We start from the raw sequence: 19,792 nt of genomic DNA, 5'->3' as shown, positions 1-19,792 counted from the left end.
CCGCGATGATTGATATCTCGCTGACAACATGAGGAGCAGCGCATTGAGACCTTGAAAAAAGGGCTCCTTTCCACGTTCATGGTCAAAGAGGTGCTGTAGATGACATTAAGAGACAAGTCTGCGTCGGTCGGCAGTAGCTGCCGAGTTCGCACGTGGTTGTCTCGTGAACCAACGCCTATTGTAAAAATTGGACCGCATCTTCCCCTCCTCATTCTCGTCGATGCTCTTCATGCCAAAATCATATGAGTTAGGAAGGTGATAAAGTATATTTGTACATACCAAATTGTAACCAGCATTATTGTCGCCCTCAATCACTGCCAGGGTACGAAGTTTCGCTGTCGCTGTCTTCCGAGTCCGAGCCTGCCCCGCCCTGCTTGAGCCGTCCCTTCCATAGGATATCGACGTGCGTTTCGAGTAGCTCCTTTAGGTACATTCCGAGCTCCAGCGGAAGTCCTGGGTCGTCCCAACGAGCGCCTTCCATAATATACTCAGGACCCGGTAGCTCCACCTTCTCGTCGTCCTTGTATCGTCCAGCACAAGCGTGCAGAATGCGTACGGCGACCATATAAGCTAATCGTTCGAAGGCCGAGCCGTTGTCCGCCCACCGCTTCGACCTCAGCCGCTCGGTCATCTCGACCTCGTCGCGCCGTTCTTGGTTCTCGCGGCGCAGGCGCTCCTTCGCTTTGCGCCTTTCCTTGAATTGTTCTTCATCCTCATCTTCCTGCTGTTCTTCCCGAATGCCGCTGAGGTCATGCAGCGGCTCTATCGGCGCGATATAGTCCGCCGGCCGCGTGAGCATGAGTGCGAGTGCTATCATCGGCTTTCTCAAGAATACTGAGAAGTAGCGTCAGGTCACTGCGATGTTCAAAGATGGGTGAGCTTGCCTTCTTTGTTCGCGGTTCGCGATGGAAGGCCGGCGGCCATCGCCATCAGCGTGAGCTGCACGCCGCAGTTGTGCTCATTCCTCTTTCGTCCATCCTTCGAATACTGGACCCTGCGAAATAGCTCGACACGGTGGAGGTCGCCATAGGTAAAGAAACGTTTCCCGGCGGTCGCGGTGGGAACAGGAGTATAGGTAGCGAACACTGTTCCCGAGGGCTGGTACCTAGTGAAAAGGAATATCAGCCATCACACATGCCCGCACGCCTATATATGACTTACAATTTCATCCCTGGCCGAAGCTCGAGGATGCATCCGTCTATCTTGTCTGGATTTGCAATCGAACTTGTCGACGGGACATCTCCGTCCTTGGAGCCCGTTTCCGCTGCCTTGCCTTTGCGAGCCCGCGCCTCTGCGCGCGTTTCGAGATTGCTGTTGTTTGCCGCCTGGGCCAGCTCGGTAATACCGGTGAGTAGCTGCTTCTGAAGTTCTTTGCGTTCCTCTCGCGAGGCGTCCGAAGGCGCGATTGGCAGTGCTCGGGAGGAGAAGATGATGATCTGTTGCATCCCACTGCCGCGCACATGAACGGTTCTAGCCACGCCGCTATAGTCGATGTGACCGAACGTTAAGAAACCGGCCGTGGATACATCGAACCAATCGTTGCTCATCATGCTGTGGACGATAATGCGATGCCCGCGATAGCCTTTTCCGAACCTGTCTTGGCGATTCTGGACGACATTGTCCGAGATGCGGCTGAGCGGTTGTCAGTTGACTTTGGCCATCCCGAGTAAGTACGTGCGATTCACTCTGTGATATCGTCTGCTTGCCGCAGCCCGCACGGCACGTCCGAGATACCGCGTATGATGCACGGCGACTTCAGCCACTCCTTGAAGTCTGAGAGAGTGGCGGTGACGACCGGACGCGAGTTTCTAGCCTCTCGCAATGCTGAGTCTGCGTATATCATGTCAATAGCGTTCGCTTCCTGGAATATCATCACAGCCTTACCTCTGAATGTGCGCGGCGTGGGCAGACACGCGCCTATGTTGCCTTTGTTGTAATCTTGGCTCCATCGAATGGGGTCCATGAAGGGGTCACCATCAGCGGCACTGCTCCGCGTAGAAGCAAAAAGGACGGAGTCCGGGAAGTCATCGAAGGCAAGAGGGATACCCTTCTTCATGCACTCCCGTATTTGCCTCATGGCGTCGCGCGCATCCTTGTACGGCACATGCATACATAGGTCCGGACGCTCCCTTGAACTGCGAAACTTCTTCGTCGCGTTCTCGAGATAATTCTGGTGCTGCATACGAATTAGATATGCCACAGGGAGGCGCGGTGTCGTCGTTGACTGACCCTTTGCAGCTTGTTCCTCACTTCGTCTGCGAAGCGTTCGTCCGGGAGGAAGGGCGCGATTGTCGTCAGCTCAGACGGCCAGTCGATTTTCGGTGTGGATGGATAGTGCGAGACATAGTCCGCAATGTCCCTGCCAACAGGGCCGAAGCGCCGCCAGCCAGCGTTGAAGCCATTTTCCGCGTGCATGTTGACTTCCTTTGCGTTAGTCGTCCCTTGGCCCTGGGTCCATGTCAGACGCGTCATTGGCGACATCATTGGGGTGTACGCACAGTTGTTCCTTTTCCACCATGATATTTGCCTGTGCCGGTTCCTTGCATGGATATACTTTCAAGGCCGTCGATGTCCATATCATCCTCGGGGAAACCCTCTGTGGGCACGATTTCTGGCAAACGGGCGGCAGACTGTGACGAACATTGCGCTTTGGGTGCGTGAGATCCTCCATTTGACACTTTGTAATAGGCCACTCACAGCTTGACGATGTCCACGATGCAGGGCGAAGTCGACCTGATGATGCAAGGGGATCGACTGAGACATGCACCCATGAGCAATCACTACGAGCGCTGGACTGAAAAACTTACGGCGGAGACGCTGAGAAAGCCGCAGATCTGTAGCAATAGGCTGCTGATTTGGTTGCTCATGCGTCACTTGTGTGTATGAACCACCAGGTCTACTGCCTATATGTCCCGCGCTTGTGCTCGCGTTCAGAGAGACCTGGCCGCTTTGTTGCGATGTAGACGCAGACGCCGTGGAGGATTCGGCATCTTTACGCAATCAGCACGGTGATGCGCGAGAAATGTGAATACAGGAATGCCCTCACCTCTGTCGCGAGTATCCGTAGCACGTTTTCCAGTGACGCGCGGGACTTGCACTTCACGATGGTCCATCCGACGAGCAGGAAGATAAGGTGCATGAGACGGGATCGGCGGTGGCGCCATCGCCTGCGACTGGGTGTTCCCTATCGTACTTGACGGGTGGATGACACGGTACGTATTTGTATTCTGAGCAGTTTCTAGTTGTGGTCTAAGCCACAATCTGGTCAGCTTGTACTAGAGCTCAGGTAGCAGCTACAAACTTCTTCTTCTGCACAGCTGCTGCTCTGGCAGCTGAGCGCGGGTTGTGATGCTGAACCTGGGGTTGCGTTGTCGACGAATCGGTCCCAAACCATGTCCTCATCACAAGCCCAGACGTCGGTGCGCGCTCAGAGGTAGAACCCTCTCCAGGTGGTGCTTGTTCAGAGGCCATGAAAAATGAGATGACTTGAAGTTGGAAGAAAGTAAACCATTCCCGGCGGGCGCCTAATTTGTGCTGTCACGTGTACTTGCACGTGGCGAATCTCCAAACTCGGCTCGATCTTGACGGTTCTTGACAAAGTTCGAGGACTCGGAGAGTCGAAGATGTCTTTTGCTACGCATACCAAGAAGCGCAAGCGAGCAGAATCCACAGGCGAGACCCTGAACATCAACATATCTCAGCCAGCCGCAGACGCCAGCACCATTGGGCCAACACTCGGTACGCTCGCATTCCCTCGTTCCAGATAACTCTCTCTGACACGGTGTAGCCTGCTTCCCATCCCTCATACCCCCCGGATCGACCCCATTCAGATCATGGAATGTGAAGAAGCCGAAGGTGTCGAAGGGGGACGACGCCGATCGCCTTTTCATCGGAGGGGAGACGGACAAGGTCGAGTTCACTACGAACATGGAGGAGACAGAAAAGGCGTCGGAGGCAGGATGCAGGTGCGCCACTATGCCCACTCTAACATTCCCAAGCTCATATATACTCCAGATACCTCGTCGCCATCCACAATCCCAGGACATCATCACTAACCGTATACCCAACTCCCCTCACTCCGCAAATCCTGAGCCACACCGTCAAGGCACTTAAGTCTATTCCCCCTGCCCCCGCACCCACTGCGCGCGCCTTCCGTGAAGCTCGCAACAACCTAGGCGAGACGTTTGGCACGAAGAAGGCCAAGGCCGCGATCCGCGCGCAGGAGCGCAATAAAGTCGACGTCGGCGCGATGGAGGGCGTGATGGGTCATGTCATGGAGGGCATCGACAAGGGGGCCGAAAACTTGCTCACAAAGGGTACGTCCGACGACTTCGCATGCTTGATCATGCTCATTCCCTCGCAGAAGAGGCAAAGGAGGCCGCGGACGCGAACCGGCTGGTGCCGCCGTACGACGCCGCGACGGACGACCCGATGGACGTGTACCCGCTACACGGCGTCATCCCGGAGCCCGAGTGGAAGGCGCTGTCGGTGAGCGCGTTCGAGCAGGCGGCGGGCTTCGCAGAGCGGCGCGCGCTGCTCCCCGCGTGGCGCTCCGAGTGGCTGCAGCACCACCTGCGGCGCGCGTTCGAGGACAAGGAGCTGTCGAGCAAGGCGCGGCGGCGCGTGCTCAAGATCGTGTTCTACGTGTCCGCGATGATGGCCTTCCGCCGGCTGCTCTCAGGGCGCGGCGTGGCGAAGGAGGAGCTGCACACCAAGATGCCGGGCGTGCCCGCGGTGGTTGTGGATGGGCTCGCGGCGCGGTTCACGGAGAGCGCGCGGGACGCAGGTCCTGGGGACCCCAAGCTGCAGGCAACGAGTGCAATGCAGACGAAGTTGCTCACGCACATGTTCGCTTTGTGTCTGCGCGTGGACAACTGCGCCACAGACAGCGCGCAGCTTGCGACAGACCTGCAGATGGCGCAGGCGCAGGTCAATGGTCTTTTCAAGACGATGGGATGCAAGATTGGGAAGATGACGGAGCGGGACCGCGCGCGCCTGGGCGTCGCCGACGACAAGAAGCGGGCGGTTCTGTCAGCGCCGGTCGAGTTCCCAAAACCAAAAACTCGGAAGGCTGGGCGTGGATAAATATAGTGTTACGTTCGTTCAGTTATATGTATGCCTCCATCCAGTCCTTTGCTTCCCAAGTCTCCGTGAAGTCTCATTCTCGCTACCGTTTATCGCGGTGGAACGCAAAACTGCAGTGGGGACGGATTCTGAGGGCTATCACGTGGCAAGGATTGAGCTGCGAATCTCCCAAAAAGGAAAAGAAGGCGGGCGCGTGCGCTTTTGTACTTAACGGTCGTCTCCTCATCGTCGCCGTCGTCGACGACGCGCGTACAGACACTCCTTTACTGCTCTGCGGCACTATCATTATTACCCGCGGCGGCACACGACATCGCAACCTAGCCCGACGCCAATATAGCTTGACACCGACGCTCTTCTGCGCTGGCCGGGGATCGCCCCGCGGCGCGCTCCTTACGTCTCTGTCTCCTGAACACCCATCAGAATGTCCAGCCCCAACTGCACCAACCCCTCCGGCTCGATCGGGTCGAAGAGCTCGCGCTTCTCGACGCTCAAGGTCTTCAAGTTCGGATCGAGCAAGGAGCCAAAGAGCAAGGACGGCGCGCGGCCGCCTCCCCCGCCCCCGAAGGACCCGTACTACATGCAGAACCGGTCCATGATGTCCCTCTCGCCGACGTCGCAGCCGGGGACGCCCATGGACTCGATTTACCCGAACGCGCCGTTCGCACGCAAGCCGCTTCACAGCAACGGGTCCGCGGTGTCGCTCGTGTCGACGTCAGCCGCGTCCGCGATGTCGTACAACCCGGAGACGGGGTCGCACACGAGCAAGGCGGGCAGCTTCTTCCGGTTCGGGCGCCGCACGCCGCGTTCGCCGTCGATCAGGAGCGCGACATCGACCGCGGACGACATGCACTCGATGCATCAGGAGTCCGATGACGGGATATCGTTGCCGTGGAACTTCCAGGTGCGTGGATTATGCTTGCTGACAAGCAGCATGGTATTGACATCCTCCAGCACAACCTACATGTTGACGAGGGGTACGGCCCAGGCTCGAGTTGTGGTGCCAGTAATTGACGCGTATCACAGGATGAGCCAACTGCCGCCTTCGTGGCTGGCCGAACTGCAAAATCGAGGCTTTTCTCCCGAAGAGATTGCAGTCATCAACCAGAAGCGGCTCGCCAGTCAGCAGCAGCAAGCCAGCCTGAACAGTATCACCTCAGACCGCGCCTACTCACCCTCCCTCAACATCCCTCGCACCGATTCCCCATCTCCTATCGGCCCACGCTCCACCACTTTGCCACGGCAGTATTCCCAGTCTTCCATCACGAGTGCGCAGTCACGTCCGATCGTTGCGCCCGCTCTGGTGGCTTCCCCGGATTCTTCTGTCGCATCATTACCCGGTCCTCATGATTCGCCACACCGGCCACGTCCAGGATATGCGCCTACAAGCTCGAGTCACTCGCACCAGCCGTCCTCTTCTTCGTATGCGATGTCCATGTCGGCCGAGTCGTACTCCGCGGAGTCGACTGGGACGGGTCAGAGTGCACCAAATGGAGCTCCTAGGATCTACATCAACGAAAGTAGTCCTATGAAACCTTCGCGGGCACCACCACCATCTCCGCCGGGATCGCAGGCGGGAAGTTATGTATCAAGACCACATACGCCTCCGAGGCAGAGGTCAACCTTCCGTGTCGCGAATGCATCACCGCCATCGCCTACAGGATCGCCACCGCCTTCGTATACTCCTTCTGCTGAGCACTTCCCTACGGATGTGAAGGACCCATCATTACTGGCCTCCTCATCGACGAATGGCAGCAGTCCAACGGAAGACGAGTCGCAGTCGTTGACGCCAACAGGCAGTCCTGCGGCTAAGCCTCGGCAACCCACGCTTCTGGACAGTCGCCCTAGCACAGACTCGGCACGCTCAGCGAAGCGCCGCTCAAAACGCTTCTCAGCCGCGCCGCCGCGCTTGAGTATACATGAGGATAACTTTGGAGGGTTCGGGCTTGGGCTAGGGTTAGGACTTGGGGACGACCTATCATCCTGGTCGCAGTCTTTACTGTCGTCAATACCGGATACCGGGAGCCCTCTGAGCGCTACGTCTGGCCCAACACCCACGTCTGCGACTTATTCGTCGTCTTCGTTACCGCCTTCAGCGCCGACCACACAACCTGCGTCAACCGACCGCAATCCTTCGCCGTCAAATGACCCGCCAGCGTCTGACGGCGATGCTGCGGCGCATACAGTACAACGGAAAACGTCTCGCAGTCGTCTGTCGAAAGTGCAAGAAGAGGAGGAGCCGCGGACGTTCTCGGGCGATTGGGAGGATCATCGTGCCACAATCCTGTGGAGTCAGATGAACGGGAGGGAGTCGACGATGGCAGAGCCTCCTACACCAGCGCCGTTACAGTCGGCTCATGCCCCAGACTCGCGCGCCTCTTTGTCTCCGCCGCGAAACAGGGCGAGCGCGTACCGTATAGGACCGGACGGGAAGGTCGTCGCGGAACGGGAAGACAGCCTGGACGAAGACGACTCGCTTCTCAGCGCTGGCGACCGCGAGAATCGCTTCTCGAGCCAGAGCGTCGCGTCGACAATATCGACGAGCACGATCATGGCGCACGCACTACCGACAACGATCACCCAAGCCTCCGTCGCGCGCCGCATGCAGGCGAACGTGATTGACGGGCAGACGACGAAGCTTGCGCCAAGTCCTCTGCTGTTGAGCAAGTCGCCGGGAGACCTGCCGTCGCCGCAGCCGTCGCCGCCGGCGCGCAACTCGCCCGCGGGCTCGACGTTTGGGAGCAGTGATGACGGGAGCTCCTCGTCGAGCTCGGCGGACTACCCGACGCCGGTGACGGATTTGGACGGGGATGCGCAGGTGTACTACTTGAACCCGGCAGACGCGCGCAAGCAAGCGTATCTCCCGTCCCCAACTGCGAGCACCTTCTCGTCAAATCGGGATAGTGGGAGCTCGGGTGCAGTCGAGGTCGTCCCAAAGCCCAAGATCGTCGTGAGCGATTCTCCGACGCCACCGACTGCACAAGAGGCACCACAGGCTGAGGCACCCCTACCACCCACGCCGCGAGTGCATGGCTGGCTCGCCGACGCCGTCGCGCCCTTCGCCGACTTTATCGACGGGCCTGTCGACCCGCGCGCCGCCTACGTCGACCTCCAGGAGATCGCCGAGGGCGAGTCCGGCTCCGTCTTCGCCGCGCACCTCGTCGAGTCCTTCGTCGGCAAGCTCCGGCTGCCCGCCTCCGTCGCCGCGCGCGACGCGCACGACCGCGCCGCCGGGCAGCGCACGCTCGTCGCGATCAAGCAGGTCGCGGTCACGCCGCACGGGTCGCAGAAGCTGCTCGACCTGCAGCACGAGCTGCGGCTGATGCGTGGGCTGGCGCACGAGAACATACTGGGGATGGAAGCGGTGTATGTGGATGTGGTGGAGGATATGCTGTGGATACGGATGGATTTGATGGAGAGGAGTCTGGCGGATGTGATCGAGCTGGTCAATGAGGGGCTGATGTTGCAGGAGAGGATGATTGCGCGGTTTGCGGGGGATGTGAGTGGGGTCTGGTTCGTTCTTCATGGGGAGGGGCTGATCGATGTTTTGCAGATCCTGCTTGGGTTGGACTATCTGCACAAGCAGGGAATTGCGCACCGCGACGTTCGGTCGGACAACCTGCTGATCAACAACTCTGGTGTAGTCAGGATAAGTGAGTCGCAGTCCTGCGTGCTCCTCGTAGTGTTGCTGACTTTTGGATAGCCGACTTCTCGCAATCCGTCAAGGTCACGCGAGAAGCACCTTTGAGCTCAGAAGTTGTGGGCGTCGTCTACTGGCAGGCGCCAGAGATGCGAGTGTAAGTCGTTCACCTCGAGTGACTATCGTCCACCTAACGCATCCTCAGCGGCCCCTACGACCCCCTGAAAGCAGACATCTGGTCGCTAGGCGCGACGGTATGGGAGACAGCGCAGGCGGAGCCGCCGTTCGCGGAAACGCAGGTCTTCACGGAGCGCTGGCCAGCCGTGCGACAGCCTGAGCTGTTCTCCCCTGCCTTCCACGAGTTCTTGAGATTGTGCTCGGAGCCTGCGGCGGTGCGACCGAATGCGGCGGCGTTGATGAAGGTGCGTATATGGCTCATGGTCAAGTGAACGTCTACTGATCTCGCTTTGCAGTCTGCCTTCACCACCAATGCCTGCGGGCGCGCCGTCATCGTGCAATTGCTATCCCAGTGTATGGCCATCGAGCGGCGAATACAAGAGGAGATGGGCGAAGACTCATAGCCTGGCGCGTGCAGCTCTTCGCCCAGTCGTGCTTCTTTTCGCCTGGGTGTACACGCCTTGTGCCAGGCGTACGAACCTCCGTGCCCCGTATACTTGCTTTGCCGTATACCCCGCACCATGTCGATATATTCCCCTCGCACTCACGTTCCATATATCCCACTGCACCACGTCTCATACTCTACCCACGTCCCATACTCTCTCGCCATGTCTCATACGCCCGTCCTCTCACTACGTCCTCTTCCCCTCACTATGGCCGGTCCCTGGTCCCGGTTCCTCGCCACGGCCCCCTCCCCTTTGTCACGTCCACTATATTCCCCATGTCCCATATATCCCGCTTCATCTTATCTGTGCTCTATTTACTTACGCCGTGCATATGCTATCGCATTTCACTACTTACTATCATCTACGCACCCTTGCTTCATGGACCCTTCCCTTACTCCCCCGACGCCTGCGGGCTTTCAATGTCATGGATTTGGATTCAGGCAAGCTAGTCCGGAGAATGCTTGGCTTGACGATAGACGTGTATGTGTGCGCACCTGCGCAGAGCAGACGCAGGACTTGGAGCTTGCTTGGAGTGCTCAACATCAATACGAACTGTGACATGTCACGACAAAAGCAAATCCAAATTAGGCAAGTATTGATGTCAGTGAATGTTTTCCTCTTTTCTGCGCCACCGAAAGTTCAACACAAGTCACAGGACTTTGACAGGGATCCGGGAGGCGAAAGAGCTATGGTGAACGTCATAAGGAGCGTAGGCGTGCGCGTCGCCACTGAGCAGGCCCCAGTATATGCTCAGGCGGGTCGTCAGCAATGACATCACCCGCGCACCCCCGCCTTATATACGCGCGCGTCGTGTTCGAAAAATTCATTCACCTTTCCTCCCTCCCACCATGCGCTTCTCATCAGTCTTCCTAGTAGCGCTCGCGACAACGGCGTCCGCCTCCTGGTGGTCGTCGGAAGAGCCCGAATACAACAAATGGTCGACGAAGCAGCTGAAGCAGTACCTCGAGGAAAACAACGTTGCACTGCCTACCGGCACCCTCACTGAGGCCGAGCTCCGGGAGCGCGTGAAGGCCAACTGGCACGGCGCGCAGGCGTGGACGTACGACCAGTACAACTCGGCGCAGCAGGCGTTCGCCAACGTGCGCGACTCGACGTTCGACACGTGGGACGAGTCGCGGCTGCGCGAGTGGCTGGCCGAGCAGGGCGTCGCGGAGCCGAAGGGCCCGCGGGAGAAGCTCGTCCTGCTCGCGAAGCAGCGCTACCAGTCGTATACGAATGCCGCGTCCTCGTACGCGTCGCAGGCGTCTTCGGCCGGTTATGACGCGAGCGCGTCGGTCGCGTCATTCGCGGCGCAGGCGACCAACGACGTGGCGCGCGCCGTGGACGACACGAAGGACTACGTCTACTCCACCTGGGATGACACCCGGCTGAAGGCGTATCTTGTTGAGAATGGGTACATGAAGAGGTGTGTTTTGGACTCACCGCCTCAAGGTTGCATTACTGACGCGTCCTCCACAGCAACGAGCAAAAGCGCCGCGATGAGCTCCTCGGCATGATGCGCGATGCATACGCGAAGGTCACGAACCCAATCTGGGAGGCGTGGACGGACTCCTACATCCACGAATGGCTCACAACGCACCGCATCCTCCCATCCACCGACTCCATCCCCAGCCGTCAGGAGCTGGCGGACAAGATGCAACTCTACTATTATGACACGAAGGATAACGTGTACTCGACTTGGTCCGACAGCGAGCTGAAGAACTGGCTCATCTCGCACGGCGTCATTAAGTCGGACGCGCAGGCCTCGCGCGACAAGCTGCTCAAGATGGTCCAGTGAGTATATGCTCTCATACACCAACTTTCGCATGCTCACCGTCTGTCCAGGGACAACTACGCGACGGCACAGGATACGGTCTGGTCCTCATGGAGCGACAGCGACCTCCGCAGCTACCTCATCGAGCACGGATACCTGAAGAGCGACGAGCAGAAGAAGCGCGAGGAGCTTGTCAACCTCATCAGCTCCAAGTACAATGACATCACGACGACCGCCGCGTCCTATCTCACCTGGCCCGACGCGCGCCTGCGCGCCTACCTCCGCGAGCACGGCGTCGACGACACGAAAATCCGTGGCATGGACCGGACGAGCCTTTTGCGTGAGTTGTAATTCCTTGCCCATGCTTCGTGGGCGTACCAGACATCGTATTGAACTGACGCCCGCAGAAGAGACGCGCATCCGCTATGTGCAGGGCAAGACGCGCTCGGACGCGCTCTGGGAGAAAGTCCGCAGCATTGTGAATGGCGCGGTCGGAAGTGCCGAGGACGGCCTCGCGCGCGTGGTCGAGGTTGTGCAGGGCAATGCGGCAAAGGCAAGGGCGGAGGCGGACGCGACGACAGTGAAGGGGAAGGCGGATGCCGCGTCAGCGAGCGTGCGGGCGAAGGCGAGCGCGTCATCGGCGTCTGCGAAGGCGAAGGCGAAGACGGAGCTGTAAGCGGGTGACGGCGTGTCTCTGGAGATGATGGCTGCTGTATTGCTGCTTCGAGGGATGCTTGGATTCCCCGACCTGGCCCGGCCGAATGGACTGCTGCACTCACGAACGAACGACGAGCATCTACACACGAGCGAAAGTAACCTACTTAGTGTAACCTGTATTATAGTGCTTTGTAATGGCGCCTAGCATATGCCAGAAAATTTGTTGCACCGTGCAGGTGTTGTTTTGGTGTGCTTCTTTACTGACGGACGGTCAGCGAAAGGCGGGACAGCGTAAAGCGGCATGATGGCGGGAGAGGAGGATGGGTGTGACCGGATGTGACGAAGAACAAACAACGGAAGTTGCCGAAGCCGAGAGCCATAGGGCCAAACAAACAGACATTCCACAAACATCCGTCAACTTAACCTTGCTTCTTACTTCCATCTTGTGATTCGGCGACCATGCGATGCCAAGCCTTTCTTTCTCGCCTCTTCTGATATTCCTGTACGCCCATAATGCGCGGTGCCTCGAACGAATACAACGGCGGCCGCAAGGAAGGCCTTCTTCATAATCAGCGCGTGGACCGAGCCTGCTTTTCCGAGGATGAGGCTTCTGGGTGTCGAGGGGAGGGTTACAGACTCTTCTCTGTCAAGCTCACCTCTCCACTCATCAGGGACGGAGTGTCTTTCGCCAGGGACGATTCACCTTGCGGGCATTCACAAAGTACGCACCGGGTGTTCGTAGGCAAGTACGCTGGAGACACATGAGCCCTTTTGTCCTGCTCACGATGATCCGTGGTGACATCCCCTCACGGTGAGTGCGTGCCTATTTGACGCGTCTATAGGCGCGGCCCGCGCGGGTCCGGTGCGTCTATTTTGTGCAGAGAGACTCAGAGAGTTTTCGAGGTGTGAGTCTTGTGCCTGAAGAGTCAGGTGATGTCTAGAGGGTGAGCAGGATTTGCGACTCAGTTTGAGTATTGCGACGAAATAATCGTACGGGCCCAGTGTGATAAGTCGTACGTCCCGATGCCTCTCCTGCGAGGCCTTGCTAACTCTTGACCCAGAAACTCAGAGCTTATTCTCGTCCACCTATCTCGAAGCCTCTCCGACCACGCCGTCGCGATGGCCCAGTGCCCCTCGAGGCCGCTCAACCGAGGTTCAGGCGCACGGGTCCGCCGCTGCCGCTCGAGCTTTTTCTTCGATGAGTCTGATAGCCCTGACGATGCTCTGCGACAGTATATAAGATGGGTGGCGAGGCAACAGATCCATAGGACTCGACTTCGAGAACGAGCCCTACCGATTTTCAGCTAACAACTCTCGGCTTCGACGATGTCCATCTTCCTCCTCTCCGCGCTTATTCTGGCTGGCGGCGCGCACGCGGCGAGCGTCAACGTGAAGCGCTGCAACGCGTACGAGGGCGGTGTGCCGGTGGTATGTTGCTTCTTCATCCCTTATTCGCGGTGCCCATCGACGACGCGGAAGGACTGAGCGCTGACATTGAGCTCACCTCCCGCAGCCCACTAGCCAGATCTCGAACAGCAAGGTCATCGAGATTGCCGCGGGACAGACCTACGATGGCGGTTGGGCGAAGTACGATCGCGGTTCGGGGGCTTGCAAGTGAGGGATCTTTATCGCGGTATGTGAGTTAGGGAGCGCTGACGATGGCGGTAGTGAGCAGAGCGAGGGTGGTATGTTTGCGATGTTGATTTAGCGCTGACTTGTGCTAATTATTCTTTCCAGACTGGGAGGACGCGGGCGAGTGTTTTGATGGCCATACGCATTAATTCTTGTCTGAACGCGCTATCCAGTCTTCTACCTTCACGAGGGTGCTACGCGTGAGTAACGGCGATTATCTTGTTCTCAAAGCACGAACCGCGGCGCTAATTCGCTCGTGCAGTCCAGAACGTGATCATCGGCGCAAATCAGGCTGAAGGCGTCCGTGAGTTGCTCGTCTCCTACTTCATACTGTGAAGCTGACGCATCATGCATGAAGACTGTGACGGGCGTGAGTGCACTGTGCTTACGAGCGCTTCGCTCCGCTGACCGTTCCCTCCAATAAGACTGTGACCTCAGATTCGTTTGGGTAAGCGTTATGGAACACGTTCTTCGACGATTGGCTGATTATTTTCTATCAAACAGTTCGAAGATGTCTGCGGTACGAGTTTTCGCGGCTGCGAAACTTCTCTACTGACACGATCATGCACGTTCAGAGGACGCCATATCTATCGTAAGTGCTAGAGACAGCGAAGTTGCTTTGTACTAACTTGCCTTGCAGAAGAACGATGGTCAGTCCGACCTAGGGGGGAGACTTTCTGTATGAAATAACAAATTTTCAGCCGCCGGCTCATACTCTAACATTATCGGCGGCGGCGCGTACCACGCCGAGGACAAGGTCGTGCAGCACAACGGGTGCGGGACTGTCAACATCATCAACTTCTACGTCGAGTGCGTGCTACTTCCTCATCGCGCGAACTTTACCACATAGTGACCACTTTACAGGGACTACGGCAAGCTCTATCGCTCGTGCGGCAACGTACGTCGAAGTGTTATCCTGGAACCCATCGCCGGGTGGCTGACGCAGCCTCATCAGTGCTCCAAGCAATGCAAGCGTAATGTGTACATCGAGGGCGTTGAGGCCGTGGACGGCGGCACGCTCGCGGGCATAAACTACAATTACGGCGACACTGCAACTATTATCGATGCGTGCTAGTGCGTCATGGGCCTTCCTCACATGCGATACCTCTCCTACTGACACCTTTCCCAGCGACACGTCGCACCCCTGCACGCTCTATGATGGCTGCGCTGGCGGGTGAGCTCTCTGTCGTAACGATAGGCTTGAATGTCGGCTAACGCCCTTCGTCAACAGATGCGAGCCCGAGGTTGTTGGGTACTGCTCTGGCTGAGAGGGTCAAACCTGGCTTGGATCTTGATGTACTCGCGTCTGATCACTCGATTTCAAGGCTATCGATTTCTCATCATTGTAGGCTTACTGAGTATGGAATATCTATGGACGGATTTGATTCCCACTGTGGACGGCGTGAGTTTTCGAGTCTATGGGCGATGATGTTCAATCTGGATCGCGCACGCATCGTCTCCTTGCATGCGCGATCAAATCATCCTGATGAACTTAGCTATTGGAAACGGGCCGCAGGAAGCGGAAACACCAAGCTAGTCTTCGCCGTCCTGGTGCCGACGATGACAGAGACCGTTCGCTCCTCCGCCGCGTTCGAGTCCGATAGGACGGTGATCACTGGCTCTGTGTACTCCGATGTGAGATTGACCTCGAAGGATCTCGCGCCCTCTGACGAAAAGTCGTCGCGGGTTGCAAGGAGACGGTACGCGTAGAATTGAAGAAAGCGAATATCGGAGGGACGACCGATTCGGAAGGAAGACGCATTAGGATCTTGAACTATGGACTGTGAGCAATCAGAAAGAGACAGGAATGGTCGCAGGACTTACCCTTGGTCTGACAAACCGTCCTATGGTGTGGCCAGTCCGAAGCCTGACAAGGCTTGGAGCAGTAAAAGGCCCAGCCACACGAACATCGCTTGAACTTGCCGTGGCCCACACTATCACACTGAATGTCGTCAGATGAATTCTTATGGTTCGCAAGGTGATGGTACGCACAGGTCTATTGTGGCAAAATTGCATCGTCTTCTTTTCTGCCTTGTATGTCTCTTTGAATTCCAACATCTTGTGCAGCGATACGCGCATCTCGTTCCAAGGATCGAAATCCCTCTTCCTAGGGTCAAGGAACAGGCCATAGCGTTGAAATACACCGTTCACGGCGGTCGCCACCGAGGGGACGAAGATCGCGGGCGAAATGATGCGTTCCATAATATCGGCGTTGACGCTCAATTCCCGCACAGGGTCAGAGAAGTGGTTCAGATACCTGAACATGGCCTGTAGTAGACCCTGCCGCACCAGGCGGATGATATCTCGCGTGCCGCGCAGCCCGCCGCTGAGGTGCGACAGGAGATACAGACAGTTCCCGGAGTACAGCATCAGATAGTTGTCCTCCGCCTCATCCGCGTCCCCTGCAGAGTAGTCGACGATGCGGAGCATGGGACAGACACGACGAATTAGCGGGTACATGCACGGCCGCACGCCCTCGTCGCACTCCGCGCATTGGGCGAGGAGGTACACGAACGGGAAGATCGCGCGGAAGTTCGGTCTCTCGACCTTCACGTCGAGCAGCGTGCATAGCCGACGGACGAGCGACTCCACTCCAAAGGCGCCTTTCAGCACGATCGCCCTCGCGACATGCCGGTCGGGATCGTCGAAGGCGAAGAGAGCCAGGGTTGACATGAGCGCTGCGTCGCGCATCGCATCGCCAGTCTCGTGCGCCATGTACCACCAGAGATCATAGATGAGCGACGCTGATCCCGGCGTGGCTTGCAGCGCAGAGATCTCCATGTCGGGCGCGGTACAACGCGACAAGGCGAGGAGAACGTCAGAGACGGCGGCGTAGTGCCAACCTCTGCCGAGGTCGAGGAATTGCCACTGGTAGAGCTTCGTCGCAGCCTCGAGCGCATCTTCGTCACAGTTACGCAGAAAAGGATGCAGGTACTGCGACCAAGCCCATAAAGAAGAAAGCGAGTCGGACACGATGCGGTTGCAGGCCTCCGACGGTGCCGCTTTGGAGCCGCTCTCTCCTGCTTTCATGAGGTATGCGATGGCGCGCATGCTATCCGCGGCGTTCACTACATTGCGCCACTGCTGACGGTTCAAAGCGCTCGCTTTGGGTATATTGCAAACGTCAAGACTGTCCAGCACGTCTCGGTAAAGCCTCGATGAGAAGAAATTCGGGGGAATGCGGTAGCGGTCTAGTCCATGTCGTCGGAGTTCGCGAATGACGCGGCTGCAGAGGTACTTGGGCGGGCCTAGCGAGCTCATAGTGGAAGATGGTCAAGACTGATGAGAGTTGCGGAGGAAGAACATGATCATGAGGCGTATGTTGTCGCTGATTTATATGCACGCGGCGACATACCCATCAAGCAAGTGGTGACTGGGCCGAACGCGAGTCTCCGCTATCAGCCTGCCGGGTCACTGGACCAAGCAATGAGACAAAGACATGCTTCAGACTGGTGCGAGTGGCAAATACGCGTCTTCTTGTTAGCGAAGTAGCAATTTCAAGACAATGAATATGGCCGATGCGCAAGCCCGAAAGGACATGGTTGTCGGTGGCCAAGCAGCGTTCGACGCAATGATCGATCATCGGTCATTGTCCGGATTTTACGAGACCTGCTTGCCAGGCTCGTCTTAAAGCCTTGAAATTCATCACTGGCTGACGTCCAAGCGGCACCTTCCAAATTGGGAACGCACTCGTCCGTTCCCCATTTCCTTGCCATTTTCTGCCGGATCTCGTTCAAAAAAAATCGAGCGTACTCTTGAGACCTGTAAGTTGGTGTTTATGCAGTTGAATTTTGCCATTTGGTGCTTGCGTCGTTGTTCTACAGTGGCTAGAGACACGTGCGCAGTTGATCGCGTTTGCAGTGCACAGCCACAACGCTCGATGGCCTCTTCGTAGCGAAGTTGTCGTCGTCTTTGCACATATAAATTCACGAAAATATTTGTATAGAGTCCGGGAGTAGCTTAGACTGGTCCAGCCAGCTTTTATGGCCTTTAAAAGCTTCACTGCTGCACAGCGGCGTCTTGAACACGGCTGGTCGCTCTTCGGTCATCGGACCGGTGTCACCGGCGGTTCATCACGACTTGCAATCCTCCTTCTCACCCTCTCCCATTTTCGTTGCCTCCCCCGCGTTCCCCGCCTCATTCTGTCCTCCTCTTCCTTTTCTCTTTTATTACTGCCCTCACACTGCATGCCAATCATCACCAATCTTGCGCGATCTGCACCCGAGGAACAGTCAAACAAGCGAAACAAGACATGGTGAAGGCGGAGGCGTGGAGGCGCTGGGTGTGTACCGCGTTCAACACCCCTCCCCCCTCCCCCACCTTTCCCTTCACCAAACGTGCCTCGCAGTACAAAAAGTGCCGGCACCCTCAGCGGTCGCGTCGCACAAGATAACGCAGACATCGGGCTATACGATGAATGCCTCGGCGCGCGAGGAGGAGGTCAATGGGTGCGTCCATACGCCCCGCGCTCATAGATTTACTAATTTACATATATACATGGCGATCGGAGGGTGGCGGGGAGGACGCGCAGCATGCGCAAGAGCGGGGCCGAATAAGGCCCCCCTCTCCGCCATTTTCGCTCTCAGAGCACGTCTGAGGGCGCGAGGTGCTCGCCTAGGTTGCGCAGTGCGCCCTAGGCGACTCGGCGATGGCTTAGGTGCCGACCCATCCTCCTTTTTTGCGTCGTTAGCATGCTTCTCCCCCTTCCCCTTCCCCATCCACACCTCGCTTCCCCATCCCCATTCCTCGCGCGGATCGTCGTCTGCTGGGCTCTGCTAGCGCACCGCGCGGAAACCAGCGCGCGCTCCCTCAATAAGGCGCAGAGGAGGCAGGCGCGGCGAGGGAGACGGGATGGATGAGCGCTCTACGATTGGCGGGACGCGCGGGGGGAGGGAATTCGTGAAGGAGGTGGATGCGCGAAGGAGGGGACACACGGGGGAAGGGGCATGCGAGCAAGGGAGCGGAAAGGCAGGAGCGTCGAGCGCGCGCGAGCAAATCGCTCGCAGTGCCCTCTGCATTGCACTTCTCCCTTCGCACGCCGGCGCGATGGCGATCGCGCACGCTTTGCGGAGCCTGCACCGCTCGATCTGTGTGCCCCCACCATCAAGCCCTTACCGCTCCGTTGCAGGGGCTTCCCCGCACCCCTCGTCAAGCAATTGCTTGACAAGGACGCACTGTGCTGCTCTCGCAGAGATCCCGCCACCACCGCGTCTTACCCCACCCCCACCCCCATTCTCCTCTCACCTCGCGATGTGCTCAGCGCTTGCCGCGTCACAACGTGCAGTATGTATCAATTAATCGAGTTTAAACGGTTGTTTACTCAAGTCTATTCGCGCCTCACGATCACAGTTTCCGGGCCTTCCCCCGCCGACGGTCTGCTCGCTCTCGCGGAATTCATGGCCAGTCTCCCTTTCCGTCGGCGATGCGACCATTGCACGAACTGCGCGCCACCCTCGGCGGATAGCGGCCCGGTCCGCCCTTTTCGGTTTTTGTTACAGAGTCCCTCGAATCTCAATTTTCTCGATCTTTTCTCGATCGTGTATATAACCGGCGAGCGCGAGATCGGTTGGCAGTTTCTGACCTCTCGCGCTCCCGGTGAGTCCCCTTACAGACTGTCGGCACGGGTCGGGTTTCTGACCTCTCGTATTCAGCACGTAGTCGAGTACATTGCGCTTACCCACCCTCCTGCTCCCTGTAGTTTTACACGTACCTCTACTCAATCTCTAGCTTATCGGGCTCTGCCGCTGTGTTCAGGGCAGAGCCGCGTTGGCCTAACTCCGGTGTGGACTCGACGAGTGACTGAGTGCTTGATTAGGATACATATACATCAGTTTATCAGATTTTCGCTTTTAGTTCTCTGAGCAGCCTCACGACACGCGTGCCACGTGCAGTGACGAGCGCGCAGCGCCGTCTTGTGCCGGCTATCTGTTGCACTTGTGACGCGCATTTCCTGTCCTCAACCACCGCCACGGAGTCCGGCTCGTTCCCCATTTCCTCTCCGGCACCCCTACCACATTCCGCTTCCTTTCTGAACCTCGACAAGGCCGCCTTCGAGGTGCTTGGCCGCGATTGCGTGTCACAAAATGACGAAAGAATGCTGATGGCATCGACCAAGCGCCGGACGGGGAGGGGCATGCTGGCTTGACCCAAAAAGGCAGGTCTCGTATACCGCCCCCGGGGCCACTTACCTAGTAGAGATAATTGAGCTGACTTCCTTGGCGTCGTAGAGGTGAAAGATCCTGCTGAGAGTTTATGTGACTCATTCGCGATAAGCTCGGTAAACTCAGCCATTATCGCTCTCTGAATGTAGCTATCGTATCATGGAGAGAAGTGCCACAAATGTATGGCACAATATGGTATTGCACCGTCCATGCCAAACGTGCC

The 19,792-nt window shown here is 57.6% G+C and overlaps 8 protein-coding genes across 8 annotated transcripts; 4 read left to right on the top strand and 4 right to left on the bottom strand.

Annotated features, from left to right (window-relative positions):
* Window positions 1–307: 307 nt before the first annotated feature.
* Window positions 308–817, bottom strand: SCHCODRAFT_02514241 (uncharacterized protein; the record flags this gene model as incomplete). The annotated part of the gene is made up of 1 exon (XM_003028058.2): window positions 308–817. The coding sequence occupies one exon, from the start codon at window positions 815–817 to the stop codon at window positions 308–310; it is 510 nt and encodes a 169-aa protein (XP_003028104.1).
* A 47-nt stretch (window positions 818–864) lies between these two features.
* On the bottom strand, window positions 865–3,471 carry SCHCODRAFT_01175067 (uncharacterized protein; the record flags this gene model as incomplete). The annotated part of the gene is made up of 10 exons (XM_003028057.2): window positions 865–1,105; window positions 1,162–1,632; window positions 1,686–1,830; window positions 1,885–2,176; window positions 2,230–2,448; window positions 2,499–2,647; window positions 2,698–2,754; window positions 2,808–2,990; window positions 3,047–3,249; window positions 3,302–3,471. 10 exons carry the CDS (start codon window positions 3,469–3,471, stop codon window positions 865–867), a joined length of 2,130 nt encoding a protein of 709 aa, XP_003028103.1.
* Window positions 3,472–3,604: 133 nt separating this feature from the next.
* Window positions 3,605–5,151, top strand: SCHCODRAFT_02639030 (RNA polymerase I associated factor, A49-like protein). The gene is made up of 4 exons (XM_003028355.3): window positions 3,605–3,738; window positions 3,788–3,965; window positions 4,015–4,316; window positions 4,364–5,151. Exons 1-4 carry the CDS (start codon window positions 3,624–3,626, stop codon window positions 5,083–5,085), a joined length of 1,317 nt encoding a protein of 438 aa, XP_003028401.1. The 5' UTR covers window positions 3,605–3,623; the 3' UTR covers window positions 5,086–5,151.
* Window positions 5,152–7,684: 2,533 nt separating this feature from the next.
* On the top strand, window positions 7,685–9,303 carry SCHCODRAFT_01104624 (kinase-like protein; the record flags this gene model as incomplete). Its single annotated transcript, XM_003028354.2, has 5 exons — window positions 7,685–8,581; window positions 8,636–8,735; window positions 8,786–8,879; window positions 8,928–9,144; window positions 9,196–9,303. The coding sequence occupies 5 exons, from the start codon at window positions 7,685–7,687 to the stop codon at window positions 9,301–9,303; spliced, it is 1,416 nt and encodes a 471-aa protein (XP_003028400.1).
* Window positions 9,304–10,174: 871 nt separating this feature from the next.
* On the top strand, window positions 10,175–12,080 carry SCHCODRAFT_02639024 (uncharacterized protein). The gene is made up of 4 exons (XM_003028353.2): window positions 10,175–10,771; window positions 10,825–11,139; window positions 11,191–11,459; window positions 11,527–12,080. The coding sequence occupies exons 1-4, from the start codon at window positions 10,194–10,196 to the stop codon at window positions 11,793–11,795; spliced, it is 1,431 nt and encodes a 476-aa protein (XP_003028399.1). The 5' UTR covers window positions 10,175–10,193; the 3' UTR covers window positions 11,796–12,080.
* A 941-nt stretch (window positions 12,081–13,021) lies between these two features.
* Window positions 13,022–14,709, top strand: SCHCODRAFT_02639020 (polysaccharide lyase family 3 protein). Its single transcript, XM_050346053.1, has 16 exons — window positions 13,022–13,204; window positions 13,290–13,390; window positions 13,445–13,461; window positions 13,514–13,528; window positions 13,582–13,608; window positions 13,671–13,712; window positions 13,767–13,778; window positions 13,834–13,856; window positions 13,913–13,928; window positions 13,984–14,000; window positions 14,049–14,058; window positions 14,110–14,218; window positions 14,273–14,306; window positions 14,364–14,482; window positions 14,538–14,582; window positions 14,640–14,709. Exons 1-16 carry the CDS (start codon window positions 13,103–13,105, stop codon window positions 14,674–14,676), a joined length of 726 nt encoding a protein of 241 aa, XP_050198227.1. The 5' UTR covers window positions 13,022–13,102; the 3' UTR covers window positions 14,677–14,709.
* A 38-nt stretch (window positions 14,710–14,747) lies between these two features.
* SCHCODRAFT_02752180 (uncharacterized protein) lies at window positions 14,748–16,726 on the bottom strand. The gene is made up of 3 exons (XM_003028056.3): window positions 15,401–16,726; window positions 15,233–15,350; window positions 14,748–15,182 (listed from the first exon to the last, which is right to left on the bottom strand). The coding sequence occupies exons 1-3, from the start codon at window positions 16,667–16,669 to the stop codon at window positions 14,905–14,907; spliced, it is 1,665 nt and encodes a 554-aa protein (XP_003028102.1). The 5' UTR covers window positions 16,670–16,726; the 3' UTR covers window positions 14,748–14,904.
* Window positions 16,727–17,913: 1,187 nt separating this feature from the next.
* SCHCODRAFT_02639014 (uncharacterized protein) lies at window positions 17,914–18,806 on the bottom strand. Its single transcript, XM_050346052.1, has one exon. The coding sequence runs from the start codon at window positions 18,424–18,426 to the stop codon at window positions 18,184–18,186; it is 243 nt and encodes an 80-aa protein (XP_050198226.1). The 5' UTR covers window positions 18,427–18,806; the 3' UTR covers window positions 17,914–18,183.
* Window positions 18,807–19,792: the final 986 nt, after the last annotated feature.

Source organism: Schizophyllum commune (assembly GCF_000143185.2).
Source record: "Schizophyllum commune H4-8 unplaced genomic scaffold SCHCOscaffold_11, whole genome shotgun sequence".
NCBI classification, from domain to species: domain Eukaryota; kingdom Fungi; phylum Basidiomycota; class Agaricomycetes; order Agaricales; family Schizophyllaceae; genus Schizophyllum; species Schizophyllum commune.
The sequence above is the reverse complement of the archived record's forward strand: the minus strand, read 5'-3'. Positions and strand labels throughout refer to the sequence as shown.